At 54.0% G+C, this 27708-nt stretch overlaps 1 protein-coding gene across 6 annotated transcripts in view; it reads right to left on the reverse strand.

Annotated features, from left to right (window-relative positions):
* The window catches only part of PEBP4 (phosphatidylethanolamine binding protein 4), a 226089-nt gene that overhangs the window by 163892 nt on the left and 34489 nt on the right, over positions 1-27708 (reverse strand). For 4 of the 6 annotated variants that reach the window (XM_016141547.2, XM_016141546.2, XM_016141551.2 and 1 more), the window contains 2 exons: positions 22465-22598; positions 15595-15721 (listed from right to left, as the gene is read on the reverse strand). In XM_016141547.2, the coding sequence (XP_015997033.2) occupies positions 15595-15721; positions 22465-22598 (261 nt within the window). Of the gene's footprint in view, positions 1-15594; positions 15722-22464; positions 22599-22685; positions 22848-23084; positions 23282-27708 lie in introns of those variants that run through there. The other 2 variants (XM_016141549.2, XM_016141550.2) reach the window with 2 other exon arrangements.

Genomic DNA, 27708 nt, shown 5'->3' on the forward strand with positions numbered 1-27708 from the left:
CCCAGACCTCCAGGGAGAAGACAGGGGCTGCGGATTATGAGCGAATCACTAGAAGCCAGTGAGTGAATCCACCACGCCTTCATTAAAAACCCCTAAAGGGCGGAAGCTCAGAGAGCTGCCAGGCTGGCGATCGCAATGAGGTCCCGCGATGGCGCCACACCCGGAGAGGACAGGGAAGCTCCACGCGACCCCCACACACCTTGCTCTCTGCCCCTCTTCCGCTGGTTGCTCCCTGAGTCGTGTGTTTATGACAAACTAGTCATCTTAAGGAAACTGTTTTTGCTGAGCTCTGTGAGCCGCTCTAGCAAATTACAGAACCTGAAATGGGGGCGTAGTAGGAGCCCCTTAGTTTTTCGCCACATTGGCGGATGGCCTCGCGGGACCGAGCCCTCTACCTTCGGGGTCCGACGCTAAGCCCGGGCAGTTGGTGCGACAGCTGACCTGAGCTGCTGGACTCCACATTGGCGGATGAAGAACTGGAGAACTGGCGTTGGTGGGGAAACAGCCCCACACATTTGGTATCAGACATGTCGTGGGAGAAAACACCACAGAGAGGCCGAGGTGACCTCCGGAGTTCCGACATCCCGTCCCAGGTGAGCGACAACCAGGAATGGCTCCCTCTTCGGCCCGTGGGGCATCGGAACACAAAGCGACTCTTGCACCACCGAGAAGAGAGGCTCGTACGGCAAAGGCACCGTTACGTGACAGCCGTTGATGATGACGACCGGGAGTCATTTCCCAGAGGCTAAACTGTGCTCATTAGATAGATGGTTCAAGAAGGCAGGGGAGGTCATGTGTAACCTACGTTAGAAAAACTGCCATATCAAAACGTGGTTAAAACAACAAGTTTGAGTGTATAAACGAGCCAGTTTCAATGATCCAGAAGCCGAGCTTACAAAGAACAGTTTACTCTCAAGTGTGGTATCACTCACTGTTCTGTCATTTTTCATCAGAAACGACTTCCTGGCTCCGAGCACCATGTTACTTCCTTAACAGACCACCCCAAGTTCCTGGGGTCCCCTGTGACCTAGGCATGTTCCCACATGCACTTGTGACCCCGGTGAAGACGTGACAAACCCCGTGCGGCTTCATTTGGAGTCCGATGCCTTATTAGCCCCTCTCCAGATGGGGGCCTCTTCTTCCTGCACAGCCTGAGTGCCCTGGACATCTGACCTTAACTAGCTCTGTGCCAGACCCAGGTTCCGATGAGTGCCGCGTTCAGGCCTCTGTCCAGCTCCTGTCTCCCTAGTAGGGGACGAAAAACTAAGGTGACTTCCCTAGGGCAAGGAGCAGCTCCTTCTGCCTGGGCGGTGTAGGATTCCAGTATTTCACAGAGGTTCAGACAGCCCTGCAGTTTCTGCTCCATACATAGGTGCGAGAGTTTACAAAAGGCAGGTCCCAGGACCCCTTTTGGAAGGAAGCTGTACGTGACGCAAAGGTTTTCGACAGAAGTTCCAAACCCCTGGTTCTCCCCTGGTGGCCCTGGGTTCACACGTGCCGTGGGTGGAATGGAGGTGGGCGCTGGACCCTGAACCTTTCTCGTTACATCACACAGACCTCATGGGCCTGAAGGACACACTGGGGTCTCAGGCGAGACAGGCCCAGGATGGCAGTGATGTTTCAGACGCATGTGCCCTAGACACGGATTTCGTCTCAGAGAGTCTGATGGTGCCTTACGCGGTGATAGCTCGAATGGGAAGGAACCACCCAGGACCTCTGAGCCATTAGGAGCTGGATTCATCTACCAGCTCCCTGAGAGGCAGCCACGCTTTTGTGATTAAACACACAAATCTGGGAACCAGACAACTGGGCTTCCGATTCTGGTTTTATCACTCACCAGCTGTGTAACCTTAGGCCAAGTTGCTTAATCGACTAGTGCCTCGGCATACTCATCTGTGAAATGGGGATAATGATGATCGTGAAGAGAAAATGGGTTAATACCCCTAAAGCCCTTAGAAAGAGTGCCTGGCACATGCCAGTGTGTGCTAAATAAAACAAAATAATCCAGCAAAGGCAGGGGATTGAGAAGATGAGGCATTTCCAATAAATGTCACGGAGGCTCATACTCGAGGATGCTTGCTCATGGCTGACGCCTCGCCCCGAAGGCAGGGCTTCCTGAATGGGGCTGGAAGGGAGGGAGTGCACTAAGGGTTAAACCCCCAAGTGAGCAGAAAAACAAGTTCCATCTGGTCCCTGGGACAAAGCGACAGCCTGCAAAGCCCCCAGCCCGGGCTCCTGCTCAAAGGACACATTGCTTTTTAAAATTCCAACTTGTGGCTGCCTTGATCTATAAATCAACCAGTTCTCCACACCCAGAGCTTGGAGCAGGATTCACAAATGGCAGCAAGACATTCGCGTTCCGAGAATAGGCATCTGAAAGTGCCTTTGCACTCGGGGTGCCCAGCCCCCAGCTTCCCGAAGGGCTGGCGGGTGCTTCATCACGACTCCTCTGCGGGGCAGGGATCCACCCTCGAGGTGATAAAACGGGAGCAAGACAGGGCAAACGGTCCAGGCTCAAGCTGGGATCGGGACTTCGTTCAGCAACCTCACTTAATACTGTCCCTGGGACGCAACTGCATCCTCATCTGGATTGACACAAAAAGAATAAAGCCACTTCCCCTACCTCCCCGCAGCACTGCTGGGACCCTCCCCCCACTGCACCCCCCCCTGCACCCCCCCCCCCCCGCCGTCTTTAGATGCCAAGCTAGGAGTGGGGCGAGGCTGATGAATGAGAACCACCGGAACACTCTACCCAGGCGCTGGGGGAGCCCTATTCAGTGAAGCAGTCAGCGGGTTGCCTCTTGGCTCCCTGGCTAATTTGCACACGGGGAGGCTTCTGCCCCAGCATCCCCTGCGGGACACCAGAGCCTTCTGTACCTAGACGGGGAGAAGGAGCCAGAATGAAACCCAGGACCCTCCTGCGGACCTCCGCCTGAGGCAGGGCCCCTCAGTTTTCGCCCCCCCCCCCAGTCACGTGCCCGTGCCCAGAGAATGCTGAATCCAGCCCTCGCGCTAACCCTGCAGAGCAGGGAAGTAATTCACAAAAAGTTGGGCAATTCAAAGTTATAGTTTCCACAGCAACGAGCACTCAGACCATTTGGGTAGCTGAAGCCTTTTCCTCTTAGCATTCACTTCTTTCTCCCCACATAACATTTTTTTCCTTATTATTAAAGTAATTCGTTGGAGAACATATGGAAATTACAGACAAGTGTAAAGGAGAAAATAAAAATCACCCTTAATCCCACCACGCGAGGTGATCCAATGTTAACATTTTGATGTATTCTCCATCCATCTAGTTTTTTTTTTTTTGCATGCGTAAAAAGATATAATTTTTAAAAATTGGGACTATTGTGAAATTACTGTTTTATCACTTGGTTTCTTTCACTTAAAAATATACTGTAAGACTTCCCAATAGCCTTACATGTTCCTTGAGAACATGATTTTTAATGGTTACATGATACTTTTTCACACGGCTAGAATAGATTCTTTTGAACCAACCTATTGTTGAACGTTTAATGGTTTTTCTTTTGCTATTTTAAATAACGCTACAATGAACATCCTTTTACATAAATTTGCATGTGTCTTGATGAAGTCATCATCAGATTAGAATAAATTCGTAACACTAAAGTTACTATTCAAACACGATGAACATGTGAATGATTTTAATACACATGATCAAATCACCCTCTAGAAAGGCAAAGCGATCCCTACTTCTACTAGTAATGTATACTTTCCTTAAAAAAAAAAAAAAAAAAGCCCTAAGTGCAAATTTGGCTGGTTTTAAATAAAGTTTGTACTGTTATTAAAATTATGTTTTTCTGAATTATACATGGAATTGAGCTTTCCCCATACATTTGTAATGACCTTTCTTCTTTCTACAGACGTCCTAGTAACGTCCTTTGCCCTGTTTCCCTAAGGGGCATTCATCTTTTCCTTATTGACTTATAAGTGCTCTTTATGCAAAAAGATGATCGTCCTTTGCCATATTTGCAGCGCATACATTCTCTCAGTTTTGACGGTGGATTTTTATTTGATTTTATGGCATTTTTGAAAGTGTAGAAGTCTCAAATAGAGTAACTCACATCCACCCCTCTTTTCTTCTTTGGCTTTGTCCTTTGATTTCTATGCCTAGGTAGACCTTCTCTACCCTGAGATCGGATAAATATTTACCTGCACGTTGCTCTCGTAAGCCTTTTATGACTTTTTTTTTTTTTTTTTTTGGTTTTACCACTCTAAAGTAACTGCCTGGATTTCACGTGGAGGTGGGTCCTGCACTGGCTTGTCTAACAGTCCTGAGGCTGAAGTGCACAGAGCCGGGTGAGAGGAGTTGGCCTGACTGCCTCTCCCACCTTCCCCGAGATCTCGGCCCGGCAGGCACCTTTCCCCGGAGCCCTGGGCTTTTGCTAGTGAAAGCAAGAAATGACCCGGGAAGAAGAAACAGCTGCCCTGCGATCGCACACATCAAGCGGCTCCATCTCCCGTCTGAGACGGGGGAGTTTGAGGACGGGGAGCACCAGACGTGTGGGGAGCTGGTGAGCAGCTCCTGCCTGAGCACATGAGAAATCCAGGGGTTGGGTTCCCAACCTGAACTTAACCATCGCTCTATTTGCAAGATGAAGAGCTAGAGGCGGTTTTGCTGGCATTTCACGTCCTCGTCCCGCCAAACACCCATTGTTCATGAAGAGTCTCGGGAGGAAGAAGAAACCTGGGCCGGCCTGTGAGTTCCAGGCGGGCCGGTGTGACCTCGACCAGAGGGGGGTGACCTCCGAGCCAGCAGACTGCCTCCCCTGTCCGGCCTCAGGAGGTCGCTGCCTTTCATCGCTCTTATTTCGATCCAAACCGCGCCCCAAACTGTTTGCCAGGACTGCCTGTCCAGTTTCCAAAGCCAGCTCTGCAAACACCGACGGGGGTTCGCTCATCGTTCTGTAGGTTTACCGAGTGCCTGCTTTCTGCATCGCCCTGGGTCCAGCCTGGTAGACCTAGTGCTTTTTAAGGAGGGGGTGAAATATTTCCCTTCCATCCCCCCGCCACCATTCTCTCTCCTTAAACTCAGAAAACAACAACAACGACAACAACAACAACAACTCCACAGCCCTCTGTCTTGAATCCCATGTCCTCTGGTCATTGCCTTGCCTCGGCTGTCGCGTTGCAGGCGGCACCGGTCACCAGAGCGTCAAAGGAACGTCTCACCCCATCACGCTGAATGCTCCCCTGGGTCGGCGCCGACGGGCTCTACATACATGATCTCTCAGCATCTTTACCCAGTACTCTCCTTTCGACGAACATTTATTAAGTGCCAGCGATGTGGCAGGGACCGTTCCAGGGCTTGGGTGGATAAAGCGGACATCCCCGCCCTCAGGGAGCGCGTATCCTAGCGGTGGGGCGGGGCTGGAAATAAGCGAAACACGCGGACGAGGAAGGAAGAGGAAGGAAATCGCGGGCAGGTTAGGGGGGGATACACACGGCGGGAAAGAATGGAGAGGATCGGGGGTGGGGCTCGGGGGGCCCAGGGCCGGGCGATGGGACGGCCTCCCGGAGAAGATGACGTGCGAGCAGCGACGTGAGAAGGGGGTGCGGGGGTGCACCGTGAAGGAACGACGGGAGGGAGGGGTTCGGGCAGAGACGTCGCTAGTGCAAGGGCACTAACGCACGCGAGAAACGGAAAGGGTGCCGGGGGCCTGGAGCCAGGCGAGCAAGGTGAAACGTGGCAGGGGTTCAGGTCGCCCGGTGACCACGGGTTGGGTTGTCGAGGCTCTCGTAAGCCGTCGTGAGCGCTGTGGCTCTCACTCTGGCGATCTGGGGAGAAATCGAAGGGTGCTGAGCAGAGGAGTGAACGGCTCTGACCCGCAGAGGTGGAAGCTTACTTTAGCGGCCGTAGCGGGAATACGCTGGGCCTGCGGGGCAGGCGTGGTATCCGGGGGACCAGCTGGGAGGCTGTCGCAATAATCGAGGTAGAGAGGGGGGTTGCCCGTGGCCAGGATGTTGACCGTGGAGGGGAAGATAAGCGGTCAGCTTCTGGATAGACTTTGAAAGCAAAGCCAAGAGGGTTTCCAGGTGGGCTGGATATACGGTGGGAGGGGAGGAGCAGGCGTTGGAGACTCCAGGATGCTCGGTGGCCACAACTAGAAGGAACTGGAAGGCTGGTGCTGCTCGTTGCTGAGACCGGGAAAGACGGCAAGGGGAAGAGGTCGTGGGGGGGGGGGGTGAGGGTTGGAGTCTGGGTGCCTGGGGTTGGACGTGCTGCCTTCGAGGTGTCTATCAGATACCCCAGCGGCCCTGTGAGCAGGAAGGACATCGTGTAGATGACGAGACCGCCCAGGGAGAGAGTGTGGATGGAGACGACCACCACGCGCCGAGGCCTGGGAGAGCCTCCAGGGACAGGCTGGGGAGAAGAGGAGCTAACGGCGGAGGAGCCTGGGAAGCGAAGAAGCTGGGGGACTCGGAGAGCGTGAGTCCTGGAGACGAGGACTGAAAAAAAAAACAACAACAACAACGCATCGAAGAGACGGAAATGGCCAAAGGGGTCGAATGCTGCTGATGGATCGAAAAGATCAGGACTGAGAACGGACCACTGGATCTCACCCCAAAATGGACGTTGCACCCATTTTAAGGTGAGGAAAAGAAACTTTAGGGAGGAGAAATAACTTTCCCCAGGACCCTGAAGTGTGAGCGACAGATGCCGGACGAGGGCTGGGCAAAGCCAGGGCCTGGCTGCGTCCCAGACGAGCCCCTGAGGCTCCGAGCTCTCCGGGAACCAAGGAGGTCAGCCCTGATGCCTAGCGGCTCTCATTCCTGCCAGGCCACAGAAACTTTTTTTTTTTTTAATGCCGAGTGGGACGTGAGGGGCATCCTCAGTGCCTAGGCACGCCTGCTTTCCCTCCAACGGCCGCTTCGCCCATCCAATTAGAGTGTTTTTAGTTAGTGGCCCCTGGTTTAAGGAATTCCAGACCAGGGACATTTGTATTTGAATAGGAGGCATTTTCACAGCTGAGTGGCAAAGGGCACGATGGGGCGTGGGGTGCAGAGGTGAGCGCCCTCGACCCAAATCAGGGACCTCCGTTTTACCATTGCTGGACAGGTCTCTACGGCCGGCCGGACCACCCTGGGCAACGCCTTCTCACGGCCGAGGCCTGGCCACAGCGCCTGCTCGAGTTGCTCGGGGCAGGATGGCAGTCGCCTGTCTCCCCCTGGTGCCAGCTCTTCTCATTGCAGCCCCGAGGAGCTAGCAAGAGGCCGTCTAGGCCTTCCCACCGTCAAGGCCCGAAGAGCCACATCTGGAGGCCAACTTGGCACTCCTCCGTTCCCAGCGCCTCCGGGCCTCGTCTGCCCCCACGCGGGCTGGGCTGGCTCTCCACGCACCGGCCCCGGCCCTCCGCATTCATTCCCAAGGTGGTGGGAAGAACTCAGGCCTGGGACCTAGGAGGGCCGAGGCTTATCCTGAGGCTCTCTTTCTCTCTATCTCATGTTAGCAGCACGGAAGAAACCGAGGGTGCCTAATCCGTGCACAGGCCTGCACGCCCCCCGCCCATCTTCCCCGTGGCCAAATCATTTGCTAGGGGCCTGTTTATAAAGGAAGGTGAAAGACGAGGAGAGTGTCCCATCCTGTGCCTTCCTGGCTCTGGCTTAGGAGCTGGCTTTTCCCCTGGACCTGCAGCCGGCGGCTGAAGCTCAGGCCGCGTGGGGTGCATACTGCAGGCCGCCCCCTACCCTCAGGCGGCAGTGCTGCGTTGAGGTTCGGGGCATGAGCTCTGGAGCCCACGCGGACCTGGGCTCAAACCCTGACTCGATTGCTCGCGAGCTCTGGAAACTTACTGGGTCTCGGTTTCCTGATCTGTGAGGCGAAGGTATTGAGGCCCGCCGCGCTAGGCGGCCCTAGGCTGAAGTACGGCGAGGTTTTTTAGAGCACTCAGCACAGAGCCCGACCCCGTGGGGAGCGGTCAGTACACACTGCCAGAGACTTGGCGCTCGGGGACGACAGCAGGGGGCGGGAGGGGGTGCCGGCAAGAGCGCAGTCCAGGAGTCAGGGGATCCGAGCTCTGGTCTCATCGCCCCACTTACCTGCGTCAGAGCAAAGTGACGTCCACGAGGCTGTGGAAAAGACCCAGATGAGAAGCGAGCCAACGGGCATCCAGGTGTGGGCTCTGAGGCCCAGCGCCCGTCTCCCGCCGCTGGTCTCGGGCCTGGGATTCCCCGCCGTGGGCAGAGACGCCTGCCTGGCGCACCTCTCGGGACCGATGGAAGATAGGGGCTGTCCTGACGGGGAAGGCGGCTCGAAAACGGTAACGCTTACGTTCTTGCTACAAGAGACAACACACCCTTCCCGCCTCCCCCACCCACCCTTCCCGCCTCCCCCACCCACCCAACGCTCTTTGCACGGTGGTCACGAATCTCCCTGGCGGGAAATGCCTAGTTTCTCGCCCCCTCTCCCAGGCCTGCGAAGGTCTCTGCCTTCGGGGAGTTCCCATTCCAGCTGGAAAGACGGACAAGAAAATGCATGTCGAGCGTGGAGCCGACACCAGAGGCAGAAGCAGGTGAATCCTGTCCGCTCCAGAGCCTTGCCGGAAACCTAAGGGAAGCACAATTCCCAGACGGGAAGCCGAACCCCAGGACACCTGGCCCCCGGCTTCGTCAACACGAGCAGCGTTACCAAACCCTCGTGTGGTGGCGAAGGTGCCGAACTGGAGTCTTCGGGCCCGGGCGGTCGTCCAGGCTCTCGACTAATCGGAGAAGGCTACATACTACAGGATCGTGGCAACGTGACGTTCTGGAAAAGGCGAAGCTATGCAGACAGTGGACAGACCCATAGCGTCCAGGGATCGGCAGCGGGGAAAGACGAGGACGTGGAGCTCAGAGCAAGTGCGGGCCAGTGAAAGCACTCTGCCCGAGCGCACGTCTGTCCTCACGCGCACACCGCCCGACGCCTCGAGCGGAGGCTCGTGGGAGCCGCGGACTCTGGGCGGTCACGACGTGTGAGCGTGGGTCCTGCGTACCACGCCCGCGGGGAGTTAGCAGGGGAGGCTCACTGGGGAGCGACCGGCATGTGGGCATTTCTATACTTTCCGCTCGATTTTTCTGTGCACCTAAAATTTCTCTTAAAACTAAAATCTATTAAAAGCTAAATCATATAGTTTCCCTCAAGCTGCTGTTTCTCGGTCTGTAAAAGAGACGCCCATACCTGGTCCGCCCGCCCCACACCGCGCGGTTAGGGCCAGGGGGCCTCTGAAACGGAACAAGGTGCTTGCTGTCTGCATCGGGGGGGGGGGGTGCCCCGGCGAGCGAGAGACACCCTCGAAGTCCCGGTGGCATGACGACCGCCCCCAGCACCCCAGCCCCCAGCAGCCGCCCCACCCCATCCTCAGGCCTTTGCCCACCCGGCGGCCGTCAGACAGCAGCGGCTGCTCCGCCCGGCGGACGGCCTCCTCGCCGCCTCCTCTCCTTCCCTCGCCCTCAAGTCCACGAGACTGAACAAATATTAACGGAGGACATCGCTCACTTAACAACCCTGAGCGACTCGCTCTGAACTCCTCTTCAGGCCGCTACCTTCTCTCCCCAGAGAGAGCAGGCAGCAAATCACCGTGGCCTTCAAAATGTGCATTTGTCCCACTTAGCGGGCTCCTGACCAAGGCCGGACGGCCATTCGAGAGTCCAAGAAGCCGGTGCTCGCGCTCCCGACAGGCCGCCGTGAACAGACTCCGGCAGGCGGAGAGCCCCACGCGGACGCTCGCTCCGTGACCTTTTTTTTTTTCAAAGCCAGGATGCGAGCCCGCGGAACTCCGCTGTCGGGCCCCATCTGCCCCCTTGACGGAGCAGCCCACACACTTTTTTTTTTTTCAAAGAAACATTATTTGATCTGAAAAACATCTGGAACCTGCTTCCCCAGCACTTGCCTGGGGAAGCTGTCGGCCAACATCAGATGCTCAATTACGGGGCAAACATCCTGTGGATGCGGGGGGGGCAGGGCGGGGGGGGGGGACAGGCGGCTTTATTAAACAGTTCCCAAAGGGCAGGGCTGCCCGGCCCTGACCGGAGGTTGTGTGAACCCTGGAGCAGCGAGGATAAGGCGGCGGGGGACGAGGAGGCCTGGCCCTGAAGATCAAGGCCAGCGGCTTCCAGCGAGGCCACCGGGGGACAGTGGGTCCGTCACCCAAGTGCTTCCGAGTCTGATCTGTCGACAGTGACCGCAGTTCACGCCCTCACCATTACGAGATGCCCAGCGCGGGCAGGGCTGGGGTTTGTTTCTGTCTGTGTCCCTGGAACAGTGTCCGGAGAGAGGAGGGCTCCGACACGATGTACTCCAGAAAATGGGTGCGTGAGCGACACCCCAAGTCCAGCACGGACACTGGGGGGCTGTTTTCCAGTAATTGGGGTGGGTTCGAGAGGCAGAATCACATAACTGAAAGAGCAGGGTACAGGAAGGCGGGAGACTTGTCATCTCGGGCCGGTTCCTCAGCTCCCCAGCTTTGTCAAGTGTGACCTTGGACAGCGCCCTTCCCCCTCGCGCCCCCCCTCCCCGCCCCACGCAGTTGTGGGGATCATCCCTGCTCTGCCCGTCTCTGAGGGACCTGCAAGGACCCGGTGGAATCCTGCATGGAGAGCTTCTTTGCCACCCACACATCGGGCTGCCAAGGGTAGGAAGGGCGCTGAGCGACTCTCCTCCTTCCCCTAGTCCCGCTGTGGCCTAAGCGCCCCCTTCACAGATGGCTGAGCGGCCGGGGCCGGGGCGGGACGAAGCTGCGTGATTTCGGCAGACGCCGTTTTGCCAGGGGCGAAGGATCAAAGGGCACGACCTGCGAGCAGGTCGCCCCGCACACGAGCACCCCCGGCTGGGGGCCGGGCACCGCCTCAGCGGGCCTGGCTTCACCCGCCGGCCGTCCTCTCTGCCCCTAGCTCGCTGGCCCTTCCCTCTGTGCCTCAGACCCACACGGGCCGCCCTGAGCCTCCCGCAGCCCAAACTTCTGCGCCGTCCGCACCTCGGACTATTGCAAGCCAAGCTCTTGTTAGAATGACAGCTGGTGCTCAAGTTCCTGTCACGTGCTAGGCACTGAGTCGTGGCTGTGTAGCATTCCTTCTTCCCTAAACAACCACTGAGGCATAGGCGGACCCCCCCCCCCCCGCACTCCCCGCCGCCTGGCCCGTGGGCTCCTCACCGGGTCCTGACCGTACCTTCTGCTCCCCGCCCACTGTCCCGGAAACTGTCGTCTCCATCACTCAAGAGCCACGCGGGGCTCTCCCCCGGCCTGGGCCTGCCGCAGCACCCTCGAAGCTGTCGGGACCGACTTCTACGGCCGGCCGCTCTTGACCACCCTGGATCCTCACCCCAGGGAACGCGGCCACCTGGAAGATTCCACCCCCCACCCCCGGCGGGGCCGAGGACCGAGACCTAGGCCTCCGTCCCTGTTTTTCTCCTCAGCATCGGATGGATCCCAGGCCTGCATACGATTCGCGTCGGAAACTCGTGTCTCTCTACCTTGGGCCCACAGGGCAGGGGGGTGGCCCCCCAGGAGGCAGCGGCACCAACACTGCGGTCAGTCGGTCAGTCGTAGGGTGGTGTGTGGATGTGCCTGCCCAGCCAGGTAGAGGACGCCGGGTCACCTGCTTTCCAGGGAGGGGCCACAGGGCCCAGCAGAGCCCGACCGGAGATGCTGAGGGGCAGCAGGACAGAACCGCGTGGTCTTTGTTCCTTTCCTCGAATGCAATGCACATTCCCCACTTAAAGGCAATTTCTTCATTTCAAAAGGATTCCAGCTGCTTAAATTCAAGGTGAAGAATAAGCCCTAGTCAAGAAGCTTCTCAGGGGCCTTACGGCTTTCATTGGCTTGAGAAAGAATGTATTTTAAGATGTTTGCCTCTTGACGTTTGTCAAAGTGCCTGGGGAGAAAGCTTCCTCTCACTCCAATACCTCTCTCAGTACTCAGCAGCTGTCGGCACGGGGGCCCTCCATATTTCCCTGCATTACTCTGCTTTCTCGGGAACCCACCCGAATTCCTCGTTCTCTCCCTGCTTCCCGCTTCGCGCCCCCTAGCCCACACCCACCCTGGGTGGAGGGGAGAATAGTGCCGGCCCACGGGCCACCGGGCCCAGCAGCTTAAAGGGCAAGCCGCTGGGCTCACCTGTCTCAGAGCTCACACTCCATGAAGTCTCCTTCGGTCTGCCATCCATCCATCCATCCATTCATCCATCCATCCATTCAAACACCCACTTGGTCACTCAGTCAGTCAACCTGGGGTCTGTGATGTTGGTAGGGGCTGTGGGTGGTTCAAAGTTACGTAACGCACGGTCTCGTTGTAACTTGGTTGGATCTATGACTATACAACCACGACGCAAAACAGAGAGAACTGAACTCTGGGATTAGAGGGCAGAGGACATTAAAAATGCTCTGAAAAAGCAGAGATCAGCGAGGGATGGGAGTGGGCCCCAGAAGGAAGCAGTCAGGGAAGGCTTCTTGGAGGAGAAAGCATTTTGGTGGGGGCAGGGAGTCTCAGAGTATAGCGTCCAAACATGAGGAAGTGGCCTTAAAAAAAAGGCGTGGGGACAGGAAGCTCTCCAGGAGGCGCGGCACTTTCCCCTCCTTCCAGGGCCGGAGGTTTGCTCGGGAGGGGTGGGGGGTGGGCTTCCTGGGCCTGTCCACTGGCAGCCACAGCTTTGGTGGCATTGCGTTAATAACCTTCGACGGAAGGCACTGTCCGCACACAGCCGGTCACCAAGCTCTGGCCTTTTCCCGTCGGTCACTAGGACTCAGGCTCCCCCGCCCCGACTTCTGTTCCTGAGAACCCCCGCTTCCCCGCCGACTTCCCCAGTCATTCTCTCTCTACAGGCGTGTGATCCCTCTACACCGGAAAGGAAGCTCAGCCACCGTCCCGTTTCTCACTGTCCCTGGCCTGTCCGCACCTCCGCGCCACCACCGTCCTCGGCAACCACTGCTCTTCCTGTCCCAGGAAAGCGTCCCCTCCGCGAGCCTCCCCCACTCGGCCAGCAAGCATCTCAGCGTCTCCCCGAGAGTCCTTGCCAGTGGTGCAGGGGTCAGGCCTCCGGAGCGGGGCAGAGCTGGACTGAACCCGGGCCCTGCCGCTCTCCGGCTCTGCGCTTCCTTCCTCAGGGACTTCTCTTGTTTTTCCTACCCGACGCCTATGCTCTTCTGGTAGCTGCACCTTGCTTCTCCTTGGCGGAGCCATCGTCTTCTGCTCTCAGCTGCTGTAGGTTAAGTGGGGCTGCCCCGGGTCACCGTTCGGTTCAGGGATAGGCATGCTATCCAAACAGGACAAATAAACCTTGGGACTTTTAGCGATTGGAAAGGGTCAACTATTCCCGCTGGGATAATAAAACTAGTAAAAACAAATCTGAGGCCGATCGTTTTTGTCCCCACACACAATCTATTACACGTAACACCGGCACAGAAAAAAAAAGAAGAGAAAATAGAGAGAGAGACAGACGGATTCCTGGCAACATCGTCTGAGCACTGGGTTCAGCCATGCCTGAAGTCATCTCTGGAGTTTTCAGCTTGTGAACCAATAACGCCTTCCCTCTTTTTTTTTTTTTTTCTTGGCACAGCCAGTCTGAGTTGGCTTTTGTCACTTGCCACTAACGGTCTCAAGGAAAGGAAAACTTGCGGAGTCCATGAGAGAATGAAATGACGTGTGAATGGTTAGTTACGGCATTAAAGCGGGTGCCACCTGACGAGTGGCAGCCGATAACCGTCTCCGCCTTCTCGAAGGTCAGATTTCCATCAAGTATAGTTGCCGCAGCAGAAATACTACTTTTCCTTTCTTTCCCCCCCACCACGTTGACCAGACTTTCCCTGGCGAAATCTGCCGTCCTCGGCTTTCTCAGTCCCGGCTCTGTGCCCTTCTTAAGCCTCCGGGTTTCCTCCCCACGCCCCCCGCCTCAGGGCCGAGACAGGCGGGGAGACGGCAGGATCTGGAGGGGTAATATCTTCTCTGCGTCATGTACCCACATCCCAGGACGATCAGTGTCAACTAAACTGAATCGAACGCAAGGACTTTCCAAACTTGCTTCAAACTTGCCCCTCCCAAGGACACCGGGTGCTCAGAGAAGTCTATACTGCCATCTAGTGGACACATGCAGCAATGCCACATGGAACGGATTCCTCTACTGAGAATCCCTCTTGGAACAGTCTCTGGGCTGTGAAGTCGCCTGGTCCGACTCCCTCACTCCTTAAGTGATCTGCCCGAATTCATGGTGACTCGAGAGTCCTGTCCTCTGGGGCAGCACGATACTCTCCTCTAAAGGACTGGGCTTCTGCAGCCTTCCACCTCCTGTCCCACGAGTTAGAATCACAGCAACTTACGCTTCCTGCTGCTTCTCCTACCTGTCCGTGTGAGACCCAGGCCCAGGGTCTCCAGAGAGGAGGGCTGATGGGTGCATGCGTATGCATGTGTACGAGGCTTGGGAGGGTGGAGAGAGAAGAGACCAAGAAGGTCTCCTCGTGATTTGCTGGCTCAGTCTCCCAGAAAAATAAAAAGATGTTACAGCAAACGAGATAAAATATATTACAATTTCTTTGTTCTCTAATAGTGAAAAACAGCTCAAGAAAGAAAGAAAAAATCTACCCCTCCAGCTCTGAGTAATCCAGGGGACCCCGAACCCTGAACTGGTTATCTTGCTCAGCCTGTGCTGTCACCGGGCTGTGGCCAGTCCATGACACAGAAGGGACCCGGAGGCTGGCCTTGGTGTGCGTGTGGTCATACCCTGACCATGACCCTCTGTCTCCACCCACGGTCCTTGTCCCTGGGTTGACAATGACACCTCCTACTAAAACAAAGCAAGAAAATCACCTTCCACCCCCAATGCTTTGGGGGTTCGGCCAGCCCCAGGGGTCAAGGAAGAAAGAAACGATGGCCAGAACGCTGGAGTGGCTCCCCCAGGCCATGGCCTCGCAGCCCCTGGGGGCAGCAGCTACAGCCCCACGCCCCACTTCCACGGCCATTCCCCAGGTCTACTATATCCCCAAACCAAGGGAACCTTCCAGAACAAGATGACACTAATCACGTCCCAGTAAAAAGAATAGTTATTTCCAGTTCCTAAATGCTTCAATTTATTTCAGACGACTTTGGGCAAACTTTTGAGCGTGTTTCATATTGCGACGACCAAGAGTCAAGACGCACCGACCTCTGCTTGTTTAACCTACATGAGAAGTGCGACCTCTTACGAACTCGCTCCTCCCCTTTCAGGTCATCCTGAAAGCCCAGCTACCTTGCACCAACAGAAAGGATTCTCCAGAACCCCTTCTTTCTTCCTTTTCTCTTCAGACTCCAAAGCACGCATTAGCTGGCCTCCACAATGACTCGGGGGGCCAGGCTTGGGGGCTGAGGGACTGCCGGAGCAGGGAGAGGCCTTGGCAGTAGCCCCTGAGCCCCAACAAAGCTCCCAGTCCGTACCCCTCCCACCCACTTCAACCTCCTTCAAGGCCACGGTGCTGCTCTATGGAAGGCACATACTCATGACAACAGCCATCTGTTACCACCAGACCCAACCCAGATGGCTATGCGCACAGCTTCTAGTCTCTCGGATGAGAAAGTTCAGAGGCAAACCGAGACCCACGACTTCCCCTACTCCAGGCCAGACCCACTCACTCACCTCCACGGCCCCCGGGAACTTGACTTTCGGCTGGGGCCAGTAGGTGATCTTTTGTCTGTAGTCGTTACAGTCAGGAATATACATGCAGCCAATGTTCCCCAACTCGGGGTAGAAAACTTCAAGGCCCCTATGGAGAGAGGGAGCTGGTTGGCCCACATCAGGGTTTTAGGGGAGCCTTGGATGCACGAGGCTTCAGTCTAGCACTGTTGGGAATGTAAAGTCAAGTGGGATCGAATCTTACTAACTAGTTGTGTGACCTGTGTGGCCTAAGAGTTACTCGACCCCGGTGCCTCGGTTTAGCCACCTGTGAAATGGGCACACTAATAATATCTACCTGTAGGGTTGGTGCGAGGAGTAAAGCAAGTGATCAATGTGGATAGCAGGGTCTGGCCGGTCATCAGGGCCCGGGAAGTATTAACTACCAGAAGTATTTACTTTTCAAAAAGAATTTACATTCATGGGCAAATTCAGTCAGCATCTTTAGAATAGGATCGAGTTTATAAGAATAACATTTACAAAATGCTTTTTAAGAAGGTTATTACGTAAAGAAAAGTTTCGCAAGTTAACATAGCCTTCCTCATGGGCACAGACTGTTCTCTCCCCTACATAATTAAGATGCTCGCAATGTTTGGAAATCTCACCATTAACATAATCCGCTTCTTTGGGTTAAGTATTGCCCTTACACTAGGCTCTCGACCTACTATTTGCTGCACTTCCAAAGTGCAAATCTCTCTCAGGGGGTAAAACATCTAGTCATTAAGACTGTAGTATGAATTTATTTATCTACGTTCTCCCTGAGAAGAAGGGCCTGCACAGCATGCGTACTCCGGGACTCAGGCTCAGTGGGCGTGCTGTTCCCACAACGCGATCAGAATTAGCCTTAAGGGTTCATCTGTATTCAAAACTCAGGGATGTAAGCCAGGCTTTCAAATAGGTATTTAGGAAAAAAAGAAAAACCTTTGTGCCAACTCTTTTTTTTTTTTTTTAACTTACCTCTTCCTCCATTTTTTATCACGAAGACCCAGGGTCTCTAGGGTTTTAGCAACTGGTGGCACTAATTCAACACCAACAGGAATGTCCAATTTGGGGTGCAGGGGAAGAAGACTATATTCAACGCAAATAGCTTACTCGTGTGATACAGCACTGCTGTGAAATACCTCAACAGTGCTATAGCTCGGTTATGAAGCAGCAAGGTTATGAGGCCACCCCGAGTGTGAGGTGGCATTGCCCCTATAGAGAACTCCGCTCCCCTCAGGTGAGGTAGCTTCATTTCCAGCCAAGGAGAGACACAGTCTTCACTGGGAAAGGAAAATAGGCTTTTGAAACCCCAAAGGGACCGGCTTATGTAGAGAGAAGTCCCTGACCCTGGTCTCTGATTGGTCTGTTCTCATGCAAATGAGGACTCCAAATCGTCAAAGTTTGATTGGTCCAAAGAGCACAGTCCTGATTGGTCAGAATGGAGTTGCTCTGATTGGTTGGTGAAGATGTTAACGAGGGCCTAGCCTTGCTGCTCCAATTGGATGGGGAAAGTCTCAGTCCTATTGGTTGAAATTCGATCCCAGGAACTCCTTTGCAAGGGTTGGCTTATTTTAGTATACGTGCTGCTGGAGCCAGCACAGTTATCGGGATTGGCTTAGACTTCAGGAACACAGTGCAAGCAGGCAGTTTAGTGCAGGCTAAAGTGCAGCTTGCAGGTTCATATAAGAGGCCCCTGTTTGTAAATTTAAGTTCAGTCAGCCACCGTGAACCCTTCTCAACAGGTACATTCATTTTCAATGTCTTTTTGGTTAAGATGATTCACTGAGAGAAGGGGTGGCTCCCCAGCCTTTTCAAATAGCCCAGTGTGGCTGAGCGGCTCCACAGCCTGCCAGTGGTCAGCTGGCCACAGTTCTCTGCCGGGAGTGACACCTGAAGGGTACCCAGGGAGAATATAATTTTGGGGAGTAGAACTGGAGGGGGAGCTCCCAACCTTGGTCCGAACCTTGGAGAAGGCAAGAACAGCCTCCTGGTGGAGAGCCTCACATTCTCCCTCCGGCTGCCAGCCTTCCAGAGGCTTCTGAGGTCCCATCTTGGGCAAAGGCACGACACCTGGCAGATGCAAAATTCAGCACCCCAATGCCAGGACTCAGGCCAACGGAGGGAGGACAGTTTACCGTAGCCACTTAGCTGAATCACCGGCTTGCTGGGAGAACTTGCTTCTTTTCACTCTTCCCAAGTTTGCAGACATTTCTTTTGGATGGCATGGTTTTAATAGCGTTTAAAGAACGTTTAGAGGACGAGTTTTCATTTGTCTTCGCAGCAGCCTTTAAAGGACCATTTGGTTTGTTTCTGTAATGACTTCCTGCACTGCGGCTAGTGAGACCTGAGGCCAAGCGAAGGAACCCTCCACTGACAGAGAGGTGGGGGATTCAGCACATGGCACGGAATTGGGGCGGTGAGGAGGGAAACCGAGGACCAGAGGAGCCTTCCTTGGGGAACAAGCAGGTCCCCTGTTTTTGTCCTGATATACTTGTTACGAATGCTAAAATCGTTAAGCAAAATCAGCACGTTGACATTTGGTGAGTGGTCCTGAAGCCACAGAGAGTGCCCCCCTGGCAGGGTATATGCCGGGGGGCTGGGGCTCAGATCTGTGCCTTCCCCCTCCAGCCCGTCACACCCTGCCAACCCAGCGTGCGAAGCCCTCATGTCACTCCACATAGCAGAATAGGCCAAGGGGCATGTGTGGGACTCTGCCTCGTTTAGCCGTTTTACCAAAGCCCGAGATCAGGACACAGAAGACGAATTTATTAGATGTGCGAAGGACACAAAGCTGATAGCTAACAATTTAGATGAGTAAATTGGCCTAAAAGACATGCACGAGCCTGAGATGAACTGAATCCAAAATCAAATTTAGTAAGAGCACACTTTAACATTTGAATTCTAGTTCAAAAACCTCAAAGCTGCCATCCTCCTGCAGCAAATGCCCTTGCCATTCATGGTGTACTTTGATGCACGTCGAATCTCTATCCTGAGATCTGGGGCATCTTTCGGTCTCCTGACAAGACTAGAAGGCATCCGAGGGAGAGTGGGGAGAGGAGCGGGGACTCTGGTCCCAGCTTGGCCGTGATGGGATACTGCATAAGGGGCCCGAGGGAAAGGAAATAGCATTTATGGGGCCACCACCATAGATCAAATGCATCATATAATATGATTCCATTTCCTACGACAATACCTTGAAGGAACTCGTGTCATTATTCTCATCTCTAAGATGAGCAAGCTGAGGCCCAGAGACAGCCAAGAGTAAACTGAGAGGGAGAAGAGGAACATGGGTGTGGCTGGCAGTACCTAAAACACCCCCAAATAATCCCCCATCTTCCTTGTGTCATCGCCTCCCCTTGAGTAGGGGGGCTGGACTTTGTGACTTGCTTCTAACAAAAAGAATAGAACAGAAGTGGTGAAATGTCACTTCCAAGATGATAAGGAGATGGTGGCTTCTGTGTGGCGTCCCTCTCTCGCATGCTCTCCCTCCCCGGGAGAATCCGGCTGCTGTGTTGTAAACAGCCCCACGGCAAGGGACCGAGTTCTATCACAGCCACGTGAAGGGGGCTCAGAAGCAGAACAGCCCACCCTGGCCAGTCCGTCCCTCAGACGAGACTGCATCCTTGGCCAACAGCTTCACTGCAACCTCCTGAGAGACCCTGCGTGGGAGCCGCCCAGCTGAGCCACGCCCAGAGGAAATGTGGGATAATAAATACGTGTGCGTGCAGCAGGGAGATCGGGGTAATTTGTCGTGAGCGCCAGAGCATGACTCCGAAGGGCTCGTCTGCACCTTCCCCGTGCCACATGGCCTCCTCAGGGAGTCACTTAGCCTCTCCAGGCTTCTGTTTGCCCTTTGGCATGCATGGTGAGGGTTGGATCTGAGAAAAACGGCTCCCCAGTTGTACCTATGGAACCAGCTCAGAGTTCCGGCCGCCCAAAAGCGAGTATGGAGACGAGGCTGACATCATGGAAGCATGAGGCAGCTCGGTGGGCACCGTGTGGCTCTCAGGATGCAAGTGTGGGGTGCCACACTTAGAAGAGAGCCATGGGCCTGCTTCCAACCGAACCTTCCGGAAAGAGGTGGACCAGAACCAAGGTCCGCGAGGAGGAGCTGAAGGATGGAGGTAGGGGCCCGGATTACGAGAGCTGCAGGTGAAAACGGGGAGCACGACACCTGTCTCCAAACATGTGAAGGGCCTTCAAGGAGAAGAGAAGCTAGGCTTGTTCTACACAGTGCACAGGGCAAGACTGGGGTGCACTCTGTGAAGGATGGAACTTCTCAGAACAGACGAGAGGGCTTTGGGCGGCAGCTCCCAGCCACCCGGGCTACCTGCACAGCGGCGGCAGGGAGACGGTTGTTGAGTGGACTCGCCCAAAGGGCGGACCATGGTTCTTTAGGTTCTGAGGCCGGACCAGGGTTCCAGCTCTCAGCGTCTTTGTCAGTCTGGTCTGGCTTATCTCAGGAGCAGGTGAGCTGCTCGTTATTCTGGAGGAGCTTTTCTCTTAATGTTTTCCAGAAGCTTGTCACTGTACATAAAATTCCTCCTTTGCAGATCAATACCTTTAGGTATTGAGTCCTAAATTCAAAAATTTCCCATTAGACTCAAAATAGCCACACGAGGAGTGGCTTCTGGGGGTGGGGGTGTCTCTCAAAGATCAGAAGCCTGAGCCGAGCAGGTTTCTTGGGGAGCCCCAGCGCAGGAGGCACTGATTTCTCCTCGGGGGGCGGGGGGTGGGTGGGTCTGATGTGTCCATGATGTGCTCACATTCAGCGATGATCTCTTACAAACAGAAGTCTTCAAGAGGAATGAAGACGAAGCTTCCCTTTTGTGACAATGATTTACAATCAAAAGGCATTTCCTGGCATACAACTTGGGTGTTGTAAGTCCATGTTTCTCAAACTCGGGGTGTGCTGGTGTGTTCTAGGGAGTCCTGAGAATGGCTTCTGCCATGGTCTAAATGTTAGTGTCCTCCTCCCCAAAAATTCCTATGTTGAAATCCTAGCCCCCAAAGTGATCATATTTGGAGGCGGGGCCTCCGAGAGGCGCTTAGGTCATGAGGGTGGTGCCCTCGTGAATGGAATTTGTGCCCTTACAAAAGGGACCTCAGGGAGACCTCTCATTCCTTCCGCCACGGGAGGGCACAGCGCGAAGACACTGGTCTATAAACCAGGAAGCTGGTCCTCAGCAGACACTGAACTTCCCACACCTTGATCTTTTAATTTCTCAGCCTCCAGAGCTCTGAGAAATAAATTTCTATTATTTACGAGTCCTATAGTCTGTGGCATTTTGTTATAGCAGCCTGAAACGGACAAAGACGGTCCCCCACTGCTGCCCCACCTTTACTGGAGTTTGAGAAGCCCCAGGCCCTGGAGGAGTGAGTGCCGGTGAGTGAGTGCCGAGTCAGACAAGGGCTTGAATCCCCGCTCTGCCACCGGTATAAGCCACGTCAGCACCACGGGCGGGGGATTCCCTGGGGTTCCTCTTCTGCAGAATGAGCATGACGACACTCACTTGGAAGGTTTGTGATAACAGTGAAATGAGTCGAAGAGTCTAAGGTACCCAACAGGTGCCCAGAGTGACACATGGGCCCCCAGCTTCTAGCACGTGAACATCCGTAGGACAGAGCCTCGGGCCGCAGGGGCCCAAGGCAGTCCTCTCCACACACATATGATCATTTTCTACGTGACACGGAAAGGCGCAGAGGCACTCCATCGCGGAGCCATGATTGTGGCCTGGCCCTGGCTCGCCCTGGCCCAGCCGAACCCCTAGCTCTTGATCGCCTGACCTTCCGCCCACGAGAGCAAAAAGCCTGCCCCCGAGGAAGGCTCGGCTCAGCAGAGCGGCTAGCGGGTCAGTGCCCGCCTGTGAGAGGCGGCCACGTTCCTTCCTTCTCCCACGTGGAATTTCGAGCAGAACCGTTTCACCAGGGTTTTAAAAATGTGCTGACGGCAGCAAAATTTGTGTTAGTTTTTTTCTCTGGATTCAACTACCTGACGTTTTAAGGGAAAACATGTATTTTATCTTTCTAAACGTACTGTTTGTAAGAATTCGAATGTTCACAAGGAGACAGGGTAAGAAGTAGCTCTGCCTCCCTCTCTCTCTCTTCTGATGGTTTCAGTGGGAAGATGAACCAGCCAAGGGGGTGGCAGCCCTCAGGGTGACGCGCAAGTCCAGCAGGACAAGTAAGACTGTCTCTTCCAAACAACACTCCGTGAGGGGAGAGCCGAACTCCGACACAGAGGGGAAGAAGTTCCAGCCCTTGCAAGGGGAAGAGCCGACCTCAGACACCCGGCCTCTTCCCTGGGCAATGATCTGTGGCCACACCCCCCGAAAGCCCAGCCTGTCCCAACACTGCTGGGGCCACACCCCCCGAAAGCCCAGCCTGTCCCAACACTGCTGGGGCCGTGTTACCGAAAAGCAAGCGAAAAGCAAACGACCAGCGCTCACACAGGGAGGATCTGAGCACATGCCTGCTACCAACTGCCACTTTTCTTTAAAATGCCACTTTGTTGTGGGGGGAGGGAGCATTCTGGACTGTAGGGAGGGGATGGTCTCTCGGGGTCCCGGCAGAGAGGGTAAGGCTGGTCCCAAAGGGATCTTTAGGTTCGGAGGCCCTGGGGGGAACCAATCATACCTATATACCCTCCGGGTCCCGGGAGAGCGACCCTTGGAAGGCACGAGCCTGGCTCGAATCCCTTTATTCAATGGCATCAGCCATCAGGGTGGTCTCCGGAGTTGGCTCATGCTGTTTACCCCCAAAGGCTGCCTTAGTTGATGTGCTCCTTGGTTCTGGAAACCCCCTTCCCTGGGACCTCTGCCCAGTCGCCTTCTGGGGCCCCGCCAGCCTTACTTGCAGAGGACGGCATCGGTGTCAGACAGGGCCTCGTACACACACGAGTCATCCTCCAGGTTTCCTGTGATCACCACCGTGAGGCCCAGAAGCAGGGGTGCCATCACCAGCCTCATTGTCCAGCCCATGGTCACCTGGAACAGAAGGAGCCTTTTAGAGCTGCTAGACCCTCTGCAGGAGGTGCCCTTACCACCCCGCACGCTCTGACTCTAGGGGCCCACCTGGCGCCATGGAGATCTCTGGGGAGCAGAGGGAGAAGGGTGAGCAGCAGCTGCCTGGGCTCCAGCAGCTGATCTGCCACCTGGACACAAATGCCTTAGGAGGACCTGGGCCTGCTCCAAACTGGACTCAATCCGCAGTCCTGGCTGAGGCGCCTCCTTTGTCAGGCTCTGCTGTCACTCCGGACCTGGCCGCCAGGGCCTAGAGCAGGCTGCAGACAGAGGTGCTTATTATATAAGCCTCTCGGCACAGCTCCTCATCCTGCCCCTACCACTTGCCCCGTGCGTGTTTGGTTGGCCGAGGGCCAGCTTACTCCTTCGGCGTTAAGGCAGATTCTGGGAAGCTGGTGACCCCAGGCTTCGGGCTGGGGGCAGGTCCTGGGGTGCTTGCAAAAGACTGACCTTGGTTGTTTTTCTAGGAGCAGAGCTTTGGCTGGGTCGTGTCCCTTGGATAGCTCTGCGTTTCTTGCCCACAGTTCCTCCACCACCTGTCTTGACAGCCTCGGGGCTGTGTGATGGTGGATGAGCTTGGACACAGTGATCTTGTGTAGGGAGGTGGCTGGTGCACACGGGGTACAGCTGCCCCAGCCCCGAGGCCACCTCTGAAGAGCCAGCTGAGGACAGAAGGGCCTGTTCGACTGCACCAGGGCTGAACTCAGCACTCTCCCAAAATAACTCTCTGGCGGAGAAGGCCAGCAGAGCCACTAAGGAAGGGGCAGGTTGCACCAGCCCCATGCTGGGGGGAGGGGCTGGGGGGCTGGGGCTGAGCCACGTTGAGCTCCCCAGGAAGCAGGCCTGTAACAAGGAGTGTGTAGGACTCTGACTGGAACCAGAGAGGGCAGGGGGAGGTCAAAGGTGATTTTCCCGGAGCCTTTCCTATTGACCTGCTTGCCCTCTGTCCTCTCTGAGAGGGGTGTGGGCCCTTTGGGAACTGAGGACTCCTGGGTTCTGTTCTGAGCCTCTTCAGGCTGCTGATGCTGGGGTGGGGGCACCATGCCTCCGTAGAATGCACCGCTCCCCCCTTTTATGAATAAGTAATGTGACCTCGTGGCCTCTATGCCTTGCTAAGTAAGATGAGCTCATAGCCATAAAGCTCATCCAGCTAGATCTTTAGAGAAACTATTTTCAGTAGAGTTTGCTTTCCGGTTCAATTCCCGCTTCCAGGATTCCGACTTCTAGCAGAAATCCCTTCTTTGGGGCTACAAATTAAACACATTTCTCAATAATGAGACTCCCTGAAGTATGACAAGGGCTTCCCCGCAGAGAACTCATTTCAAAGATCTCCCCACTAGAAAGCGTCTCCTGGTGGCCTCCTCGCAAGTCGGTTGCGAGAATGAAATGAAATGAATTATTTAAGGCACTTAGAGAGGTGCCCGGCGCCTAGGGAGGGCTCGATAATTTATGGACGGCCTAAGTCTCCTTCCTCACATCCATCCATTCATTCGTTCAGTCATTCGCGACCCATTTCACCAACAAGTATTAAGCACCTCCCTGTGCCAGTCCTGAGGTGGAGGGTCCCTGTCCTGATGGAGCTCACAGGACAGTCAGAGCCAGAAAACGATGCTGCCAGAAAGATCATCCAAGGCCAAGAGAACCTTGTCTTTAGAGCAGTGGCCACGAGAGGAGCCGAAACTGTCGTGGGTGCCGACGGACCATCGCACCGGCCACGAATGGCCGTCTGGGGGTTGGCGGGGATCCTCCGTGCAGGGTGGCTCCCGGTGAGCCCGCTCACATCAGCAATTCCTCCTTACTCAGGACGTGTTAGGCTTTTAGCACCGAACCCTCATGAGGATCCTCTCAAGTGCGGGAGACTGAGGCACGGAGAGATTAGCAAACCTGGACCTTGGTCACATGGGTAGTAAGTGATCCACCCGAGATTTGAACCCACGGCGTCTGGCTCCAGACTCCATGCTCCTTAACCACTCTGCTCCTCTGCTCCCCCTTGCGGTCCCGCTATAACCTCACTTGCTCCCCACCCCACACCCTCGTCCCTTTGTTCTTGGAACAAGGCCCAGAATCCTCCACGTCGCCGGCAATACCCTGCCCCGATCTGACTCTTCCTGCCTCTCTAGCCATCTCTCCACTTTCCGCCGCTCAGTGGTAGCTCCGGCTTGTCCCTCAAGCCCCTTCCTGCCCCAAGGCCTAGGACGCACCCCACTTCCCACCCCTTTTTGGTGGAGAACTGAAGCGGAGAAACTCTGATCTCCATTAAATTCCAGTTATACAAGATCAGAAAACTTTATTCCTTTGCTTATTGTTCTTATATGAATTCTTTTGTAATTATTTGCTTAGTGATTTGCTTAAAGCTCCAGGCGGCCCCAAGTCTGCAACTAGCGTTCCAAGTGCAGTCCCCGGTGTGTCCAGATGCTTAATAAGTTCTTGTTTGAACGCCAACTTCTGTTCCTGATAGTCCTTCTTTTTCACTTAATAGCTTTTAGCTCTCTGTAAACATCAGTAGGAAACTAACCACTCAGGTTGGCGCCTGGCCCTGGGTCCCTTTTGCTTATTTATCTAACCTTCTCCGGCTTGTTTTCACACAGAGAGATCTGACAGGATGCAGCGGTTCTTGGTATTTTCGGATCTGATCGTTCTCTTGGGGATTCGCAGGACTTCGCTTCACGCGCAGAGTCCCGGATCTAGAAGCCACGTCGAAGGTGGAGAAGGTGCCGATCTTGCTTCCCATCACCGGCCTGTTTTGCTCGGTTGCCTCACTTCTGGACGGTCCCACCTTCGGATCCCTCGGTGGTCATCCCTGACACCTCCTTTTCTTCCTTCGGTCACCTGGGCTGGAACCAACGCCATCAATCAGGCAAAGCCCGATGACTTTCCGAGGTGCCTCAGCCCCTCTGGGATCTGCTCAGCCGGTATTCTCAGCATTCCTGACGCTCCCTCTCCTCCCTCTAGGCCTCCTGTGCCTGACACCCCCAAGCACTGCCCGCATGTCACCTCCTTTCTCTATCCAGACACAGACGTTTGTACTTTCCCTTCCTCCTGAACCTGTCCACTATGCCCTCTGGAGTCTCTGAACTGCAGTGACCAAATTCCCCCTCGATGTCAGGTTGGAATCTCAGTCCCCTTCACCTACACGGAGGGGAGAGGGGCTGAAGGCCGACTCGATCACCAGCGGCCAGTGATTTAATCCGTCCTGCCTATGTAGTGAAACTTCCATAGAAACCTGAAAGGATGGGGTCTGGAGAGCTCCCATGGTGGTGAACACATGGAGGTTCAGGGCAGGTGGCATGTCCTCAGATGTGAAAGCTCAGTGCCCCTTCTCACATACCTCGCCCTATCCATGTCTTCCACCTGGCTGTTTCTGAGTTATATCATTTTGTAATAAACTGGGAATCTCATAAGTAAGATGTTTTTCTGAGTTCTGTGAGCTGCCCTACCAGATTAATCAAATCCAAGGAGGACAGTCGTTGGAAACTCTAATCGATAGCCAGTAAGTTGGCAGTCCAGGTGATAACCTGGATTCGAGATTGGCATCTGAAGGGGGACGGGGCAGTCTTGCATGACTGAGCCCTTAACTTGTGGGGTCTGATGCTATCCAGGTGAATAGTGTCAGAAGGTCCAATTTTACTCTGTTGCAGGTAGCTATTCAGTCGTTCCAATACTATTTGCCCCCAGAACTAGGAGAAAATACATTTCTCTTGTTTAAGCTACCCAATCTGTTTGGCTAAACAAGCCCTGAAAAACTAATACACTTGTCTCGTTCCTGAGCTTCGGGGAAAATGGTTCAGTCTTTCACCATTGAGTAGGATGTTAGCTATGGGTATTTCAAATATGTGGTCGGCAGGGTTGGTTTCTCCTGAGGCCTTTTTCCTTGGCTTGCAGGTGGTTGCCTTCTCACTGTCTTTCCTCGGTGCATGTATATGTTTTGTGTCTCTTCGTATGTCCAAATTTACACGTTAATACCAGGATGCCAGTCAGATTGAATTAAGGCCTATCCTAATGGTTGTACTTTAACTTAATCACTTCTTTAAAGGCTCTATCTCCAAGAGGCTCTACAGTCACGTTCTCAGGTATTGGGGTTACGGCTTCAACACATAAATTTTGGGAGGACATGATTCAGTCCATGACACTAAGGATGCCCGCTTTCACTACTCCTGTTCAACACACTGGAAGTTCTAGCCAGAGAAATTAGACCAAAAAAAACACAAACAAACAAAAAAGGCAAATAGGAAGGGAAGAATAAAATTATCTCTGTTGCAGATGACATGATTTTATGTGTAGAAAACTCTAATGCTTCAAATAGAGCTAAAAAGCGAATTCAGCAAAGTTGCAGGATACAAACTCAATACACAAAAATGAGTTGCATTTTCATACCTTGACAATGAACAATCTGAACAGAAATTAGGAAAACAATTCCATTTATAATAGCATCGAAAAAAAATATTTAGAAATTAACTAAGGAGGAGAAAGATTTGTACACCGAAGATTACAAAGCTGAAAGAAATTAAAGAAGACACATATGAATGGAAGGACATCCCATGTTCATGGATTAGAAGACTTAATGTTGTTATGATGTCAATACTCCCCAAAGCGATCTACAGATTCAATGCAATCTCTGTCGAAATACCAATGAAGTTTTTCATAGAAATAGAAAAATCCATCCTAAAATTCTCATGGAATCTCAAGAGATCCTAAATAACTAAAACAATTTTGAGAAGAATAAAGTTGGAGGAATGCCACTTCCTGATTTCTGAAATTACTGCAAAGCTGTGGTAATCAAAACAGTGTGGTACTGGAATAAAGACAGACATATGGACCAGAAGCCTGGAATAGAGATCTCAGAAATAAATCCTCACATGTATGGTCAAATGATTTTCAACAAGGGTGCCAAGACCATTGAATGGTAAAAGGGCGGCCTTTTTAATAAATGGTTCTGGGACAACCGAATAGCCACACGCAAAAGAACGACATTGGACCCTTACCTTCTATCTTCTACAAAAATTAACTGAAAACGGATCAAAGACCTAAATGTAAGAGCTCAAACTATAAAATTCTTAGAAGAAAACATAAGACG

The sequence above is a fragment of the Rousettus aegyptiacus genome, unplaced genomic scaffold, assembly GCF_014176215.1.
Source record: "Rousettus aegyptiacus isolate mRouAeg1 unplaced genomic scaffold, mRouAeg1.p scaffold_m13_p_16, whole genome shotgun sequence".
NCBI classification, from domain to species: Eukaryota; Metazoa; Chordata; class Mammalia; order Chiroptera; family Pteropodidae; genus Rousettus; species Rousettus aegyptiacus.